Consider the following 17,066-nt stretch of genomic DNA (forward strand, 5'->3'; position numbering starts at 1 on the left):
TGCTCTTGTCAAGCGACCGACTGAGCAACAGTCCCTCTGTTTATTTGTCTTGGTTCTCTAGTGTTCCACAGTTTGCAAAAATACTAGGGCTTTGTTTATGTCACTGTGAGACTCCCACCAAAATTACCTAGTGGACCATTGCTGTATGTTTTATTTGGACATGGGCTAAAGAGGACATTGAGAGGACAGTTGACCCCATCATTTAGGGGTTGGAGTGTGTGTCTGAGTGTGTGTGTGTGTGTGTGTGTGTGTGTGTGTGTGTGTGTCCATTACTCAGTGGGATGACAGGGTAAGGGGTCAAGAAGAAAGCCATGCAGAAATCTTGTGAATGAGAACCATATGGACTAATGTGCTTCCATCTTTGAAAAGTCAAGCCATTCTCAAATCACAATGTTCAAGGTACTCTCAGTGTTTCAACTCACAGTATGCATGAATGACTGCTGAAACAGGTTCCTTCCGCCTATTGTTCTCCATTTGCTGTCTACTTTAAAAAGATTACTGATTTCCCTCTTCTTTTTGTATGTGAACTTGTATACAGTAGTTTGCTTTGGAATAGTAAATAAACAATATACTGCTTGATTTAAATCTATTTTTTTGTATGATGACAAATTCTGAATCCAGATTAAAAGTCATAATGAACTCAGATACTGTCCCATTCACTCCCCTGTATGATGATGACACACTGGTTTTCAACATAATCATTATATAAGTGGGAAGGTGAAAGGCAAAAGTAGGAAGGTGAAGGTACTTCCAGAAGGTACTTCCAGACCTTTTTTCTGTAATGCCATTTGGTCTTTCATATCTGTTCAGCTTGTGTTTACAGTGTCTGAGGCTTGCTTAATGATGGGACCCAAAACGGTATAGTCCAGCAACATATCCAAAGCCTGCAATTTTCAACTGTGGTCAATACGCTTGAGCAAGAGAAAGAAAAACGTTTGGAAAAAGATGGGTTTGCCATGGCTACAAGTAAAGCTAGAGGAGCACAGTACTAGCGCCATATTTTTTACCTCTTCAGACAGGAAATCCGAAAGAGAGATTGAGGAGCGTGAAAGTTGACAAGACAACAATTCCATCACCAGATGCTGTACTCTAAGAACATGTCATACAGTACATATGTCTTTGACAGCTGAAAACCCTTTAGCCACAGTGACAGTAAGCCCCCATCTTTAGAGGCTACTAGCTCTCCTTTGTTCCTCTCTCCATGCTACCTGTGGTTTGTGGCCATGAGAGCTCTATGCCTGTGCTTGTTTATAGAGATTTCTGCCAGAATTCTCACTTTGTGGACAGTCCTTGGACCATTGCTATACTGACATTTTAAGTTGGTGGGTACTTACGTTTTTTTTCCTTGCAAATGTAATTGATACTAAGGGTCTATCACAGTTGTAGCCAAGTACCCCAGCAAAATGGCCCTATGCTACACCCTATACTTTCTTTTATAGAGTTGAATGTGTTAACCCCGTCTGGTTTGACTCTGCAGGCATTATGGGCTATGCCCCCTATGTGAACAAAGTTGTCAAGCAGTGGGACCTTCATGACAACGATGACGACCAGCTGTTCTACACCAAAATATACCTGGACCTCTCACAAAGGGTTAGTGTGGATGAAATTGCATAGAGGCATAATTACATTTGGTTTAAAACGTGCCTGATGGGCACCATCCGGTGTGACAGCCTAGTTAAACTCATAACCCCAACCACAAGTCCTCATAAAATGGTTGAAAACACATCACACCCTCGAAAACAAACAAACAGCAAAAAATATCCTGAAAGGCACACAATTCCATCTCTCTGCTTTCTTCTGTGTGTTTCAGAATAGCTTGAATATGACTTTGGACCACAAGTGTCAGATTTTCCAGAACCTAAATGGAGCAATCGGTGAGCCTTTAAAAAAAATCTTAACACATGAACTGATCTTTAATTCAAATACTGTAATATACATCTCCCATGACTTGATACTTGAAGTCAATTGAGTCAGTGACAAATGCTTCATTTAAAGAAATGTCAAACTACAAATACATCAGCATTCGCCTAAGTCTACATGTCTAGAAGAAGATTTTGTAGAATGACGGGTACAAAGTTGATTATAGGTTTCTAAATTTACTCTCCTAAGTCTTATGAACTCTGTGAACTTAGGACTGCATGGTTATAATGCAGTGCGTTGCCCTGACATGAACTCTCTTCTTTTTTTCTGGCAGATGAGGTTCTTCTCAAGTTTGGAACTGAGAGAGTGCGTGTGAGAAACTCAGTGTACGACACTCTACCAGTTATTGTCCATGGCAACGGGAATACTAAAGTGAGTAGAAAATTGTCCTCTTTATGCATACCTTTTAGCATTGCTGAACAGTAGACCTTCTAACTCAGTAGACTCTCTAACTCTCTAACTCGGCTGTAGCCTGACTTTGGAAAATATAAATTAGACTGTAGGTTCTTAACATAGAAGATGTTTAAATCTGAGGAATTAGACCAATCATGCCTTCATCATTTGCAATGAATGGTTTTAATTTCAATTTCCATTTCAGTCCATTTTCTCAAAACTTTCTCTTCAGGATTTCGGAAAAACATTACTCAACATTCACTTGTTCATTATTTTTCACTGTTGCTTGGTTATTAAATCAGGAAGAGCACTCACATACTTAAGAAGAAATACATGTTTCTGCAGGTAGCAAGAGCCTTCATTTTAAAATAGTTGAAGTGTATGAAGAGGCATGCTATTCTATGGAATATGACTGTTCCAGAATTCCTTAGAAGTTAGTTGATTTTAGATTTTGGGAAGCAGTTCGGGAGGACTCTGAAGTAATTTGACTAGAATCCATTATGGGCTGTCTCTGGGTGCCGGGAAAGAATGCAGTGGAGAGGCTGGGCTGTATCACTTTCACTCCCACACTCCCTGCCTCCCTCTACACCCCCCCTGAACCATCCAGCAAGGCCAAGTAGGATGCTTTTGAGATAGAGTCATACTTCAAAAAAAAGACGTTTTTCTTTCCCCCCTCCTTCTTTCTTGGTCCTCCAACCTCACTGGTGCCCGTCTCTGCTTTACTCTTTCCATGCCCAACACACTTATGTTCTCACACATTTGCATGCAGATGAACCCCCTTGGCAAGGAGGCCATTAATCAGACAGGCAACAAAGAGACAAAAGATAACCCTGAAGGATCTGCAAAACTCCACAGCGGAGATTAAGGTGTCTGTCCATAAAACCACATTAAGCCGAACACTCCACAGAGCTGGGCTAAGGTTGAGTGGTCAGAAAAAATCCATTGCTTAAAGAAAAAAACGATGCAAACATGTTTCGTGTTTTCCACAAGGCTTGTGAGTGACTCCCCAAACATATGGAAGTTACTCTTGTCGGATGAGAAATACAGTTTTTTTGCCATCAAGAAAAATCCTATGTATGGCGCAAACTCAACACCTCACATCACCCAGAGAACACCATCCACACAGTATAGCATGTGGTGGCAGTATAATGCTGTGGATATGTTTCTCATCAGCAGGGACTGGGAAACTGGTCATATTTGAAGGAATGATAGATGGCACTAGATACAGGGAAATTCTTGAGGGAACCTGTTTCAGTCTTCCAGAGATTGGTACAGAGGTTCACCTTCCAGCAGGACAATGACCTTAAGCATACTGCTAAGGCAACACTTGAGTGGTTTAAAGGGAAATCAGAATTCAGTTTATTCGCCATGTATGTTATACAAACACGGAATTTACTGTGGCAGGGAGGTGCAAAACACTAAACATATAGATCTTAAATTAAGTAAAAGTACAAAATTGTAACTATTTCTAAGAACTAAACAATCTAAGAATACAGCAATTTAAATATAAAATAAAATCTATATAAAAATAAGAATAATGAACAGCGTGAATGGTCAACATTTAAATGTAATCGAATGGCCTAGTCAAAGCCCAGACCAACATCAATCTTATTGAGAATCTGTGGTATGACCTAAATATTGCTGTACCCCAGTGGAACCCATACAATTTGAAGGAGCTACAGCAGTTTTGCCTTGAAAAATTTACAGTAATCCAAGTGTCTAGATGTGCAAAGTTTATAGATACATACCCCAATAGACTTTCAGCTGTAATTGCTGCAAGTCTCTACAACGTATTGACATTGTGGGGTTGAATGGTTATGCACACTCACGTCTTCTTTTTTTTTCCATCTTCAAAGTGGTAGGCATGTTGTGTAAATCAAATGATACAAACCCCCCAAAAATTCATTTAAATTCCCTGTTGTAAGGCAACAACATAGGAAAAATGACAAAATGACTCAATACTTTTGCAATACACTATCCATTTTCACACATCGCATTGTAATGTATATTGTCCATAAACGGAGAAGAAACAGTATATTATGATTGGAAGGAAGACAGTTTTGCTTTGGTTCCTTCTTTTCAATAGGAAGGATTGCGAGTGTAGGGAATCTCTGTAGTCATGTCACACCCCATCACCACTCCTTCACACACCTTTGGAGGATTACCATCCTAGACAAGGGTCCCCTAATCTGGGATAACAATAACAGTCTCACAGCCTGAATTTGGAATACATTTAAGGGGGTTTGTTGTATATGGAAGCCATGTGTAATGTGGCTTTATGTCATCAGACTGTGCTGGACTGGACTGAGGACCCCCCCAGCCCCCGCTCTCCCCTAGTTTTGGATTCCAGTAATCACATAACCACAAACAGTGAGAGGTGCGGTGTGTGCCTAAATTGAAAAAAGAGCGTTCAAGAGTGTCTGTTGTGTATTAGCTGCCAGAGGGCTTGGTGTTCTTCCAAGACAAGTCTTAAAAGTAGTGCTGTAGTTGAATAGTTCCATCATGTCGCTTTGCCTCCCTCCTATGTGTGAGTCCTCAGGATTTTCAGCATTTTATGAGCATTGACAAATAAATACAAAATGTCTTTCACTTTAATCACCTAAACACAGATAGATCAGATAATATTGCGTGGAAATTTAACATAGGTCATTAAAGGTGACATGACATGAAAACTTCACTTTAGGAGGTTATTTAACATTAATATGAGTTCCCCTAGCCTGCCTTTGGTATCCCCAGTGGCTAGAATTTTCGATAGGTGTAAACCAAGCCCTGGGTGTTCTTCTCCGCCTTTGAGAAAATGAAGGCTCAATTGCTCTGTTTGAAAATCTCCTGTAACGTGAGTGTTGTACACTTCTTTGTCATTTGGATAACGGTTCTGCTGTTGGTGTTATGGCGCGCGCGATATCCGCCTTTCCCCTCATTGAAATGACTGAGTGTGTACCTCTGCAAACCAAGGTTATCAGATGAGAATGGGCAAATTCGAGGCATTTTACAGCAACGGGCTACAGCCATTGCGATACATCCATTGTAAACATTAGCGCATGGTACCGCCCCTCCGCTCCTCATTAGCATTTAAAGCTACAGACACCAAAACAGCGCGTTCTGAGGAAAGCTCCTTGTGGGACTGCTAGTAGTGGCTGTAATTCTGCACCAAGGCTGAATTTCGGGAAAGAGACTTCTGATACAGTATTAGGGGACCACTAAGGCCTATATAAAAGCATCCAAAAACAGCATGTCATGTCACCTTTAAATCCTGTCAGATTACACCTAATCCAAGATCAGAAGAAACTCAAAATTCTTGACTAGATCCCAAATTGGTGAACTCTTAACCGGGTTTAAAAATCTTGCTTGCCAAATAATGCCCAGTTATGGACACGCTGATTCTTCACAGTATGTGGAAATAGATGGCCAGACTGTCCAGTGCAGTCATCTAATGCTAAACTTTAGTACAGTGAACTCAAATCACAACAAAAAGTAATTACTGGGTGTAACATGATTGAATAATAATAATAATTATTAATCAACTTTTTAGTGTTTTTTCTTTGACATATCCTTTCCTATTTTTTCTCTTTTGCAGATGTATTTGAACTATTTAGCCAACTATATCCCCAATGCCTGGAACTATGAAAAGGGCTGTGGTATCTGTGACCACAGCATGGTGGACATGTCTCAACTCAAAGTGAGTCCCCTACACGTTTCCTCCCCTTTGAAATGTGTTATTTGCTTGGAAAAGTCTGTCACTCACTCATCATACATTTCCAAACAAACACCGGGGTAGCCCATCCATCTCTCCATGGCACAGCAGTGCCAGACTGAGCTAGACGAGCTCCGCCTGTGCTGTTTCAACAAATGAGATAAGCCAGAACCCCATGTGCTTGTGCACTCCCTATCCAACAATAACAGGCCAAGGGCTCTCTTGGTCCCTACAGACCCTTATTAAAAGAACATAAGTGCCCGGGGAGCCTTTCTATGGAAGAGGAAACAGTGCTATGCTGTGGTGCAGGATATGGCTTTTAGGGTTTTTGGTAAGGTTCACTTAAAGGGGTGTCTCTGTCAACCAGCCTGCTTTTTAGTGGGCTTCTCAATGTGGGCTGTATCTACCATGGGTTACGATACAGTGGTTGCCCCTGAATTTGTCATTGAGTTCAGCCAAGTCTGGTGACGGTTGCTCAGAGGCCTAACAGCATGCAGCATTTGTGCCTCTGGGGTTGCCTGTCAGAAGTTGTGTGTGTTCTGTTGTTCTCCCTCTCCTCTTTATGGCTTTGATACTTTGTGCTTTGCAAACGTCTGAACATGTATGAAGTTGCATGGTAGAGCAGAACAATATACTTATTAGTTCTGATCTAATTCAAGTCCAAAATACCTACCAATCTCTCTCTCGCTCTCTCTCTTTCCCCTTAGAATAGGACATGGAAATTGAACACTGTACTGTAGAAAGAGGAACATTTGACTTCACAGTCAAGGGGATGACTAATCGTTTTCATCTTTCAGAAAGCACACCAAAAACTCAGGAGGTGTTCCCTTTTGCCTCTTTTTGCCCTCTGCGTCTTATGAATGGAAGTGATTCAGTAGTCTATCTGGAACACATTCAATACAAACTGCACAAAATAAATGGCATCTGTGTGAAATGTCCATGAGCTGTCCTCAATGACCCTCTTCTATGGACGGAGTGAATACCAGAAGAGCCTGCATCTCAGCTGCTTGATAATAGCGGGGGTATTAAAAACCAGGGATGGAATATTTCACACTGCTATGTCATTGAGAAGTAGTTTTTCTGAATTCGGGAAAGGGTTGCAGTTTGGGTGTTTGTGTGTGCGCAATTGAAGGCTTCCAACAGGGTGGGTAGAACCAGAACACTGTGCTTGCTGTATCCAGGCCCTGAAATGGTGAAAAGGGGGAGAAAAAGGATAAGGTAGGGTCACAGTCTGTCTTGCCTGTTGCTCTCTGTGGTTTTGGGCCTGAGTACAACCTACAGTATGCCATCCCTTTATGATTCAGACTCCATTCTAAACCTCTCTTTCTTCCTCTTTCCTTTCTGTCATAAACGTCTGTCTTTGGGATCATGCACGTTGGCGTCATCCTTCCTCTCTTTCATTCCCTCTCTCCTTTCTTTTCTTTCCACCCTCCTTCTCTCCTTTGCGGTAAAAGTTGAGAGGCCCCGCTGGCTTGATCCCCCCTTCATTCTCAGGAACATGGAGTCATTGCGGAACTCGCAAATGAGATGGTTGGACTCTCTTTCATCTCTGCTCCAGACCGTGGCTTCAGACTGGTCAAAGGGAGGAGGAGCCAGCCCAAACTGAGCCGTATGGGCTAGGGTTGATTGTCATGGGAAAAATGCTTTCTCTGTCTCCTCTCTCCACTCGCTCCAGTCTCCTCCTTAGAAAAAGGCCCATCTTTCAGTTTTTGTTTCCAGCGGTTCCCTTTTCTCTTATTCAGTGTTTGGCTTTCAGACATGTATATACTAGGCATTGTGATGATGTATGATGTTAAGACTTACTTGGTTAAGATAAACAGTGTTATTAAGGGAATGCTTTGAGATGATTTTGTTTAAACCTTCCTGTGTCTTGTTTAAACAGGAATATCCCAGTGTGCTGATTGGTGTGTTCATTGAGCAGCCCAGTCCATTCCTCTCTGAATTCTTCCAGCGGCTTCTGACCCTTGACTATCCCAAACACAAGCTCAGCGTTTTTGTGCACAACAACGTGAGTCGACACAGCTGCTCAATGACATTGCTAATGCTCTCCTCTCTAGACGTGATATTTCTTTCACCCCACTCTGTCTTCCTCTGGTCTCTCTCTCTCATCTTCTAGTTCTTTAATTCTCTGTCTCTTCTCTCTTTCTCTCTCTCTCTCTCTCTCTCTCTCTCTCTCTCTCTCTCTCTCTCTCTCTCTCTGTCTCTGTCTCTCTCTCTGTCTCTGTGTGTTTCAGTCTCTCGCTATAATGATTCCACTTGCCACCATAAGCCTTTCTCATCTCATGTATGAACCTCTCTTCCCTTGTTTTAGGAAGTTTACCATGAACGTCACATCCAGAGGTTTTGGGAGGAGCACAGGAATGTGTTCAACGGCTTCAAGGTGGTCGGGCCCGAGGAAAACTTGAGCCAGGGAGAGGCCAGGAACATGGGCATGTATGTGTGTGTGTGGGGGGGTACTTTGTTTGTCTTTCAGTCTGTCAGTTTGTGTCCTACTGCTCTTTTGTGTTTTTTTTTAACTAACCTTTTTTAACTAATAACACTCTGTTTTATTAAACTAACCTAACAAGGTTTTTACAATGATAAAAAAACGTTAAAAAGCAATAAACCCCAATTGATCATGTATTCCAGTGCTGTTTTAATTGCTACGTTGCTCAGAACTCTCATAGTTTGTGCCAGAACAAGGAAAACAACACTCATTATAGGTTTGTTTTAAAGACAAGATCGTTGGGTTGCTGTGTCTTAGATATGAGGTTTTCTTCTGACCAAGGAGTAGTGTTGTAACCTGTCTTTGGTCTGTCAGGTTGAACAGAACAGTGCGTCTGGTATACACAGTGGCCGGGGTAAATTGCACAAAAGTCCACATACCTGCAGGTGCAGACCCACTTGAATGCTCATGACACACACACACAGCAGGAAGGTCAACTGTGCAAGTCCACATGCCTGCAGGTGCAGACCCAAACACACTGCCCAAAACACACACACACACATCCACTCCTCAGGGAGGAGGCCGCCGACGAGAGAGGGAGAGAGAGAGAAGTTATGTTAAAGATCGCTGTAGAAGTTAGACTGCATAATCATGCACTAAGGTTTATTTAGCCCTCTGGAAACATTTAGTGTCTGGAAACATTGGTTTTGTTTTCAGACAATCACACACAAACATACACACATACAGATCTAGAAATAATAATTTTCTCTCTGTGTGTGTCTTCTTTCGATCCTGTGGCTCAGGGATCTGTGTCGTAAGGATGCCGGCTGCGACTTCTACCTCAGCATCGACACAGATGTGATGCTCACCAACCGACAGACCTTGAAGATCCTTATAGAGCAGAACAGGTACGATCATTGTAATACCTCCACAGCCCATTTGAGTGCACTTTCTAGAACCTTCCACACTGGTTGTTTTGTCCATAGACAGACCATAGACTCGTATTCCTCAAGTAGCCATACCACAGAAACTTTACAGTCAAGCCGAACTCAACCATTTAAAAATAAGCATGGCATGGCTTCCTGTTTTTTTTCCCCGGGCACATGGAAACAGCACTGGGCTCTATTGGTTGAGCTTAAAACGCCACTTTGCATTATCCAGAAAACAAACATGCACAGCTTTTCTTTTTTCTTTTCCCCACCTCACCATCTTTAAAATGCGCTTATACCAGATGTCTTTGTGGTGCAAGCCATGTGACTAACACCCGAGGACAGAAAAGAGAACCCCTTCTGGGTATATTTAAAGAATCCATGGGAATTCTCTCCTGGCCTAGAGGTTGCATGGAGAAATCTTAAACTCTGAACTCTGCTTTTTTTTAATTATTATTCTGCACCAGTCCTTCTGTATTGTGAATGAAGACAGTAATTTCTGGTGATGTGTTTTCAAGTATTTGTTTTCCTCATAATTGCAAACATTTTGATATATGTGGTTTAGGAAATTATCAATTAGAATGGATAGACAGACAGACTGCCTCAGTCACATGCAGATTTACACATATTTGACAAAGTTTGAATGCAGTTAACATTAAGGTTACTTTAACTACCATGCAAATATGTAGAAATGTACCAATGCTTCTAGCAAAACACACTACATAGGATTTGTTGTGTAAATAAATGGGATGAAGTAATAGTGGTGTAGGTTAGTACGAAAGTGTGACAATACACAATATTAGGGAGAGGTGTACAGGTTGAGGAGAAGTTGAAGCTTGTATTACCAAAACAAGATCAATGTTAACATCAATTTACTGTGAGATTATGGTCTGACATCACCAACTTGGTTACATCCCAGTTCAGCTGTGGGGTTCTGAGTTCTGAGATGTGGAATGTTTATTTTCACTGCAAAGAAAGCCACTATATTGGCTGACAGGCCTGCTCTGAAATGTCACTTTGTTTTATCCACGTTGACAGTGTCATACTCGGCTTGCTCTTTTCTCTCTTTTCCTTACAGAAAAATAATTGCTCCCCTTGTCACTCGTCATGGTAAACTGTGGTCCAACTTCTGGGGAGCCTTAAGTCTGGATGGTTATTATGCCCGCTCCGAAGACTACATTGACATCGTCCAGGGGAAGCGTGTGTAAGTTCCAAGCCCTCAACCAGTGAGGTCTGGATTGTATGTAACAAATAATGTACTCTAATTCCTCTTCAATTTTTTTTTTTGTGTCTCGGTCTTTTTTCCATCACAAGGACTATTAGAAAATATATTAGTATGGCTGATTTACCAAACAATGTTACGTGGAACTAGTGTCGGAATAAGAAATCCGTAAAAGCCTCTGTTTGGAGGCTTATTGGGCTGTGAATGCTTTGAGTGAAAAAACAAGCCAGGAAGACGCAAATTGGTGATGATCTCATCGGATTTCACCAGAGACCAAAGTGTTCGGAATGGGCAACATGTGTGCCCAGCATTGGATCCTCTGCCAAAGATTCCCACCAATACCTTGTCAATCTAGTCCTGTAGTGGTCACAAATGACATTTTGCATATAATGAATAATCGATGAGCAGTCCAACAATATGAATTATGGTGAGCATTATAAGGAAGGACTGTTTTCTCTTTCCCTTTTTCTCATCTCTCCCAGTGGTGTATGGAACATTCCTTACATGGCCCATGTATACCTTGTAAAGGGCGAGGTCTTGAGGAATGAAATGAAGGAGAGGAACTATTTTGTTTTGGAGAAACTGGACCCTGATATGGCCCTGTGTAGAAATGCCAGAGAACTGGTAAGTACATAAACTAGAACACAATGTACAAAAACTTATTTATGTGTATTAACCAGACTTATCCTTCTGTAGTAGAGTAGTCCACTGTATAGTAAAGCTTGTATTGTAATACAGTCATCATGAGAACAATTAAAGACATTTTAGGAGCTTTCTACCTTTCTCTCTTCTTGTGTAGACTAAAGAAAGATAACTCAGACTGTTGGTATGTCAGTGCCATTTTGTATTTGATTGTGTAAAAAAAGCTTACAGCCCCACAGAGTCCAAAACAGGATGGACTGGCAAGTATAATAGCAGTCTGTCGTATATCTGCTGTCTGTCCTCAAGGCATGAAATCTCCCCTTTTGTTTACGACAGCCTCTATAGTGTGTTACGGTCTTCCTGCTCCACCTGTCCCCATCATCCCCACCCTTCCTTTTCTATACTTACTCTATTTTTACTCATAGGATTTGTGTGCTGTCCATCAACTAAAGCAATGTTAGACTGGCTGCCATTTTGTTGTTCTGTTGTTGTTACACCATTAAAACCTGTGACTTCTGTATATTCAGCTTGTGCTCAATGGCCATTCATGTGTCACTCTCCCATGTTACCTCATACTAACAACGGCTCTGTGAATGTTTGAATTAACATGCATTTCCCCTCATCTCAGCATGCCCTTCTTCCAGGATAACCACCCAAAACATCAGCTTTAGAGGGAATCTTACTCTTTACTCTTGTGCAGGCACATTTTCCACTCCTCCCGAGTTGCTCGGACTGTATGTGACATTACACACATCTGTTGCGTTCTCTCTCTTTCTTCTGGGTAAAAAGGCAGTAATGCAACACTATTTACATGGTGCTTTTCTTTATTTTAGACAAATCAGAGAGAAAAAGACTCCCCTTCTCCGGAATCATTCCATATGCTCAGACCCCCAAAGGTTTTTTTGGTTTTATTACTCTAACCTGTATAAGTATTTATTTCCAGTGGGTTGGCTATGTAGAAATTAACATTATTTACCTTTGTTTGGTTTATGACAATGTTGAGATTAAGAGAACTATTCCATATTTATTTGTATCGTGCCATAGTCGTGTATCTTTTTTTGTTTTCTGACATGCTGTCTTAAAATGGACAAACATACACTTTTCAGGAGCTCTAGTGTGAACAATTCTCCAAAAAGCCCATCCTTAAATTAGCAGATATTAGTTGATAAACATGGACATGAATGTCATTGTAAAAGGATGTACGTAATAAACGTTTATAGAATCAGTAGGAACAAACAGTGGTCTTTTTTGAGGCAACCAGAGAGCCTGCTAAACCCATTGGAAATTGATGTTGACCCTCTGTCTGATGATTAAAAGTTTGAGGTATAGATTTCTGAAAATATCTCGAGGAAACACCGGTTTTGATTCCACGTTCATCATCAATCTGAAAAGCCCTTTTGGGAATGCCCCCCTGAAGGAAACATACAAGAAGGGAGGATAACGGATATGTCCACCTGCAAGTTCCCTGTTCTGATGCTTTCACCCCCTAGAGCCCCCCTCCCAGCACAACAGCACAAGCTTCTTCCTCAAAAAACACCTTGACTGATCTCAGACTAGGCTCAGATAACACATCCACCACTATCTGGTCCCAGATTCTTCCCAAAACAACACAACTGAAGTCATTATTGTACATCAAAATGTGGAGATATTTCACTAATTGGACACAAGAAAACAGTAGGGCCAAAGAACAACAAAAATCCTATATCTGGAAAAGCCTAGTCTGAAAGTGAGTCCGACTTCCCCCACACCACCCCTAAATGCCAGTTGCCCCGTCCTTTGCTTCATCATAGAGGGAGTGTAATTCCTGGAGTTGCTCTATATTCCAAACCTACCTCCCCTGTTCTCCTGTGCCTCTGTCTTAACTACAACCCCCCCCCCCCCCCAGCACTCACCACCCTATCCTCAACATTCCTCAGTCTCTCCCCTTGCCATAAATAATCTCAGATTATTTATTTATTATTAACCTATTTAAAATGATCCACTGGTGCCTCTTTTTTAATGTACCAGTTCCAGACAGAAACATTTGAATGGTTGAACGTTCAAATGTAAATCCCTTGATGTCAGATATGAAGTGTAGTATCTGTGCTATGTTATATGCATGTCTTCAAAAGAGTTGTAAAATAATACGTTTGTCAAACAGTGAAAGATATGGTTTATAATGTAAACTGTAATGTGTGTTGTTTGGGACCTCATTTAACTTTCCTTGTCCGTTTCAGGGAATCTTCATGTACATCACAAATCGTCAGGAGTTTGGGAGACTAATTTCCACCGCTAACTATAACACGTCACATTATAACAGTGATTTGTGGCAAATATTTGAAAACCCTGTGGTAAGTCATCAGTTTACCTTTCCATTCCTAGTGCAAAAAAAAGTAAATTAATCTTTTTGCAGAAGTTCGAGACAGTATATATCTGTTTGTGTTAGTACTCTGGAGAAGGTTGTTGTGGAATGATTTTTCTGAGAGGTTTGTTAGACTCGAAAGCACAGTTTGCTGAGGATTGTGTTAGGGCCTGTGAAAGGCAATACAGAATATAAGCTGGTTAGGTATGCAGGTCAGGGAATGGTCCGTCTGGTTAATCTCTGGATTCCAATGTTCTCTCTTTTTCTTCCCAGGACTGGAAAGAAAAGTACATCCACCCTAATTATACACGCATCTTTACAGAGAACTTCCTCGAACAGGTGTGTGTGGGTGTTTACGTATGTAGCTGAGATGATATTACATAGTCTGTATGGACATTGGTTTGAGAGTCTCAATGTCTGGAGATGACATCAGAATCATTCCAAGACTGTTCTAGAAATCCCTAGTGTGTAATTGTGTAATTGGAGATTTATAACATTCAGTTCATATTGCTGTATATTAATGGAATAATCAGTCTTTCACTGAGATTGATTGATTGACTGTGTGTATGCGTGTGTGCATGTGTGTGTGTGTGTGTGTGCATGTGTGTATTTGTTCCATTGGGTGTGTTGCAGCCTTGTCCAGATGTATTCTGGTTCCCTGTAATGACGGAACGGGCATGTGATGAGATTGTGGAGGAGATGGAGCACTATGGGTCTTGGTCTGGAGGGAAGCACGAGGTAGACTTCCTGATGCCACACACACACACACACAAAAACACACGCACACAAACACACCAACACTAAAATGTTTACATCATGACTCCAATCTCATATTTCTTACAAATTAAAGGCCTTTCGAAAATGTTACATCATTGCCTATAATTCATGTGACTAGAAGTAGGCACCTGGTAGAGCAAAAGAGCAACTCATTCTTATAAAAGTGTGTAACCTAAAGACCATTGTTTCATACACAGACGCTGTGTAACAATGTTGGCTTTGCCAAAAGGGTCATTAATTCAAACATTAAAATACTGTGGTTTTGGCAGAGACAACACACCACACGTCATCCACCACCCCCTTGAAGAAACAGAACTCTCAGACAAACACGTACTGTAGGATATTATGACATTTCTACCATTGCTCATCCCTGTTTTCTCATCCCCTCAGGATAAGCGCATCACCGGTGGCTATGAGACTGTGCCCACAGACGACATCCACATGAAACAGATAGGCTACGATAAGGAGTGGCTACACTTCATACGCGAGTTCATATCGCCCGTAACTTTGAAAGTCTTCTCTGGCTACTACACCAAGGTTAGCATCCTAAAAAGATGACAAAGTAAAAGATAGTAGCGTTGGTAGTAAGACAACTGGCTCAAACGCTCATGTTGAAGCAGATGTTCAAATCCAGATAGACACAGTATCTATGCTGGTATTTCTCCTCTCCTGCTTGTAATTCCTCTCTCCTGCTGGTATTTCATTTCTCCTGCTAAAAAGAAGGTACAGAGTGTGGGATTTCCTCTACAAACAACTAACCAACAGCTTAAACAAGAAAACAAATCTACCTTTTTAGCTCAAAAACTCACAATCTTGTCTCATAATCCTTACACCAAACAGCATGGTACTTGCAGTTACTTGTAACCGGCATTCCATGAGTGTTTTTGTAACGGTTGACTGAAGGTACATTGAGAAGTTACTCTATCCTGTCAGTTGACATGTGGTCTTGGTTTTAACATAGGGCTATGCTATCATGAACTTTGTGGTGAAATACACGCCTGGGAGACAGGCCTACCTGAGACCGCATCACGACTCCTCCACCTTCACTATCAACATTGCACTCAATAACAAAGGCACAGACTTCCAGGTAAATTGCAATTTGTATTCAACATGTAACTGAAGTAACAGTAAGTTGTTCATGATATGCAGAATTGTGTAACACAGGTCTTTTCATTTGCCAAACTTTGTCTTACTGTTTATCCTTTTTCCATCTCTTTACCTCCTCCTCCCTTTATTTATCACTGTCAGGGTGGAGGTTGTCGTTTCCACAGGTATAACTGCTCTATAGATTCTCCCAGAAAGGGGTGGAGCTTCATGCATCCAGGCAGACTGACGCATCTCCACGAAGGCCTGCCAACAACCAACGGCACTCGCTACATTGCAATCTCCTTCATCGACCCTTAAAACCTGGAATAGATTAGGCGTTTATCAGGGTTTTTGTCTGTTTTTAATTTGTTGTATTATTTTATCTGATTGCAGTCAGTTATGTTGTAATGCTGTGCTTTTTCCCGTCCCCCCCGTTTTTTGTGCTTTATTTTACTTTATTCATCCACAAAGGAATGTCACAGATCATCTCTGTCAAACAGAGTGTGGTGCCTTTAGGGAAAGCTTTTTTCTACCATTCACTGAAAGAGCTTATCAGGGAAAACCTGAAAACATGTTATTTTTCCCCACAGAAACTCATCAGAAATCATTACTGTACTCAACTATGGCTCTCGGACACTCTCAAACCCCCCATGTTACTTTATTCACATGACATTTGCCTACATTAAACTAATGGTATCAATGATTTTTGTTGATGGTATTGGGGATTTTATATTTAAATATATATATTTTCCATCAGAGAAAAAACATTGAATTGCAATGAATTACTTTATACAACTAGAGTCACTATGTGTCCAAAAAGAGGTCTATTTTTGTAACTTAATAACAATAAACACATTTTGTAGCACCAGAAAGGAAAATGACAACAGAATCTGTAATGAGTTCTGCTTAAAAGAAGTTTGATAATGTCAATGCTTTACTTGAAATTCATAACAAGGTGCTACTTTTAGTACACATTTTGGGAGCTGAAAACATTTCTGAGATGTTTACTTTCTCTGAAAGTTGTGATTTGTGATTGAACGTTGAACCTCTCTGCCTGTTCAAATGCTTAATTTATTGTGAAATGTATGGACATTAAAAAGAATACTGAAAAAATGACATTAATATACATGCGTTTGAAATTGTCAGTTAGACACTTACATTTAGCCATTTAGCAGACCGATCACCAATGAAGAAATTACCTTATGTGTGCTGAGAAATGGTGCTTAGCTTCAGAGAACGTGTGTGTGGAGGATGTGTGGTGTCATGTGAATGTACAGTCGTGTGACTGGAGTTGATGTATTAGTGTGCATACAAGCAGAGTAGCTACAGCTACAAGCTCAACGAGTAGCTACAAGCCAACGAGCATTCTGGAATGACACTTGAAAGAGAGAGCAGAGAAAGTTTGCATGGAACTAGGAGAGGGTTAGAATGGGTCACAGTTTGGGAGGTGGGCGTCCATGTTTATCTTAACTCCCCAAGCCGCCATTTTATGGTGAGGGAGGATGAGATCATCCTCATGAATCAAACTGCCCTCTAATTGACCTCCCAAAAGAATGAAGCACTACAAGCCATATCATTTCAAATTAGCACTCCACTCCTTAATCTAAGGAACACTTTAACAGATGTACAATCAGTTT

At 41.0% G+C, this 17,066-nt stretch overlaps 1 protein-coding gene across 2 annotated transcripts in view; it reads left to right on the top strand.

Moving 5' to 3' along the window:
- Positions 1-16,538, top strand: part of plod2 (procollagen-lysine, 2-oxoglutarate 5-dioxygenase 2) — a 39,955-nt gene extending 23,417 nt beyond the window's left edge. The window contains exons 5-20 of one of the 2 annotated variants that reach the window (XM_067251220.1): positions 1,478-1,590; positions 1,811-1,874; positions 2,195-2,292; positions 5,891-5,992; positions 7,890-8,015; positions 8,319-8,440; positions 9,236-9,340; positions 10,440-10,565; positions 11,066-11,207; positions 12,059-12,121; positions 13,442-13,555; positions 13,840-13,905; positions 14,200-14,304; positions 14,734-14,880; positions 15,305-15,430; positions 15,592-16,538. In XM_067251220.1, coding sequence (XP_067107321.1) covers positions 1,478-1,590; positions 1,811-1,874; positions 2,195-2,292; positions 5,891-5,992; positions 7,890-8,015; positions 8,319-8,440; positions 9,236-9,340; positions 10,440-10,565; positions 11,066-11,207; positions 12,059-12,121; positions 13,442-13,555; positions 13,840-13,905; positions 14,200-14,304; positions 14,734-14,880; positions 15,305-15,430; positions 15,592-15,747 — 1,775 coding nt within the window. In that variant the 3' untranslated portion in view covers positions 15,748-16,538. The remainder of the gene's footprint in view (positions 1-1,477; positions 1,591-1,810; positions 1,875-2,194; positions 2,293-5,890; positions 5,993-7,889; positions 8,016-8,318; positions 8,441-9,235; positions 9,341-10,439; positions 10,566-11,065; positions 11,208-12,058; positions 12,122-13,441; positions 13,556-13,839; positions 13,906-14,199; positions 14,305-14,733; positions 14,881-15,304; positions 15,431-15,591) is intronic. The other variant, XM_067251221.1, reaches the window with a different exon arrangement.
- The last annotated feature ends 528 nt before the right edge of the window (positions 16,539-17,066 follow it).

The sequence above is a fragment of the Osmerus mordax genome, chromosome 15, assembly GCF_038355195.1.
Source record: "Osmerus mordax isolate fOsmMor3 chromosome 15, fOsmMor3.pri, whole genome shotgun sequence".
Classification (NCBI taxonomy): Eukaryota; Metazoa; Chordata; class Actinopteri; order Osmeriformes; family Osmeridae; genus Osmerus; species Osmerus mordax.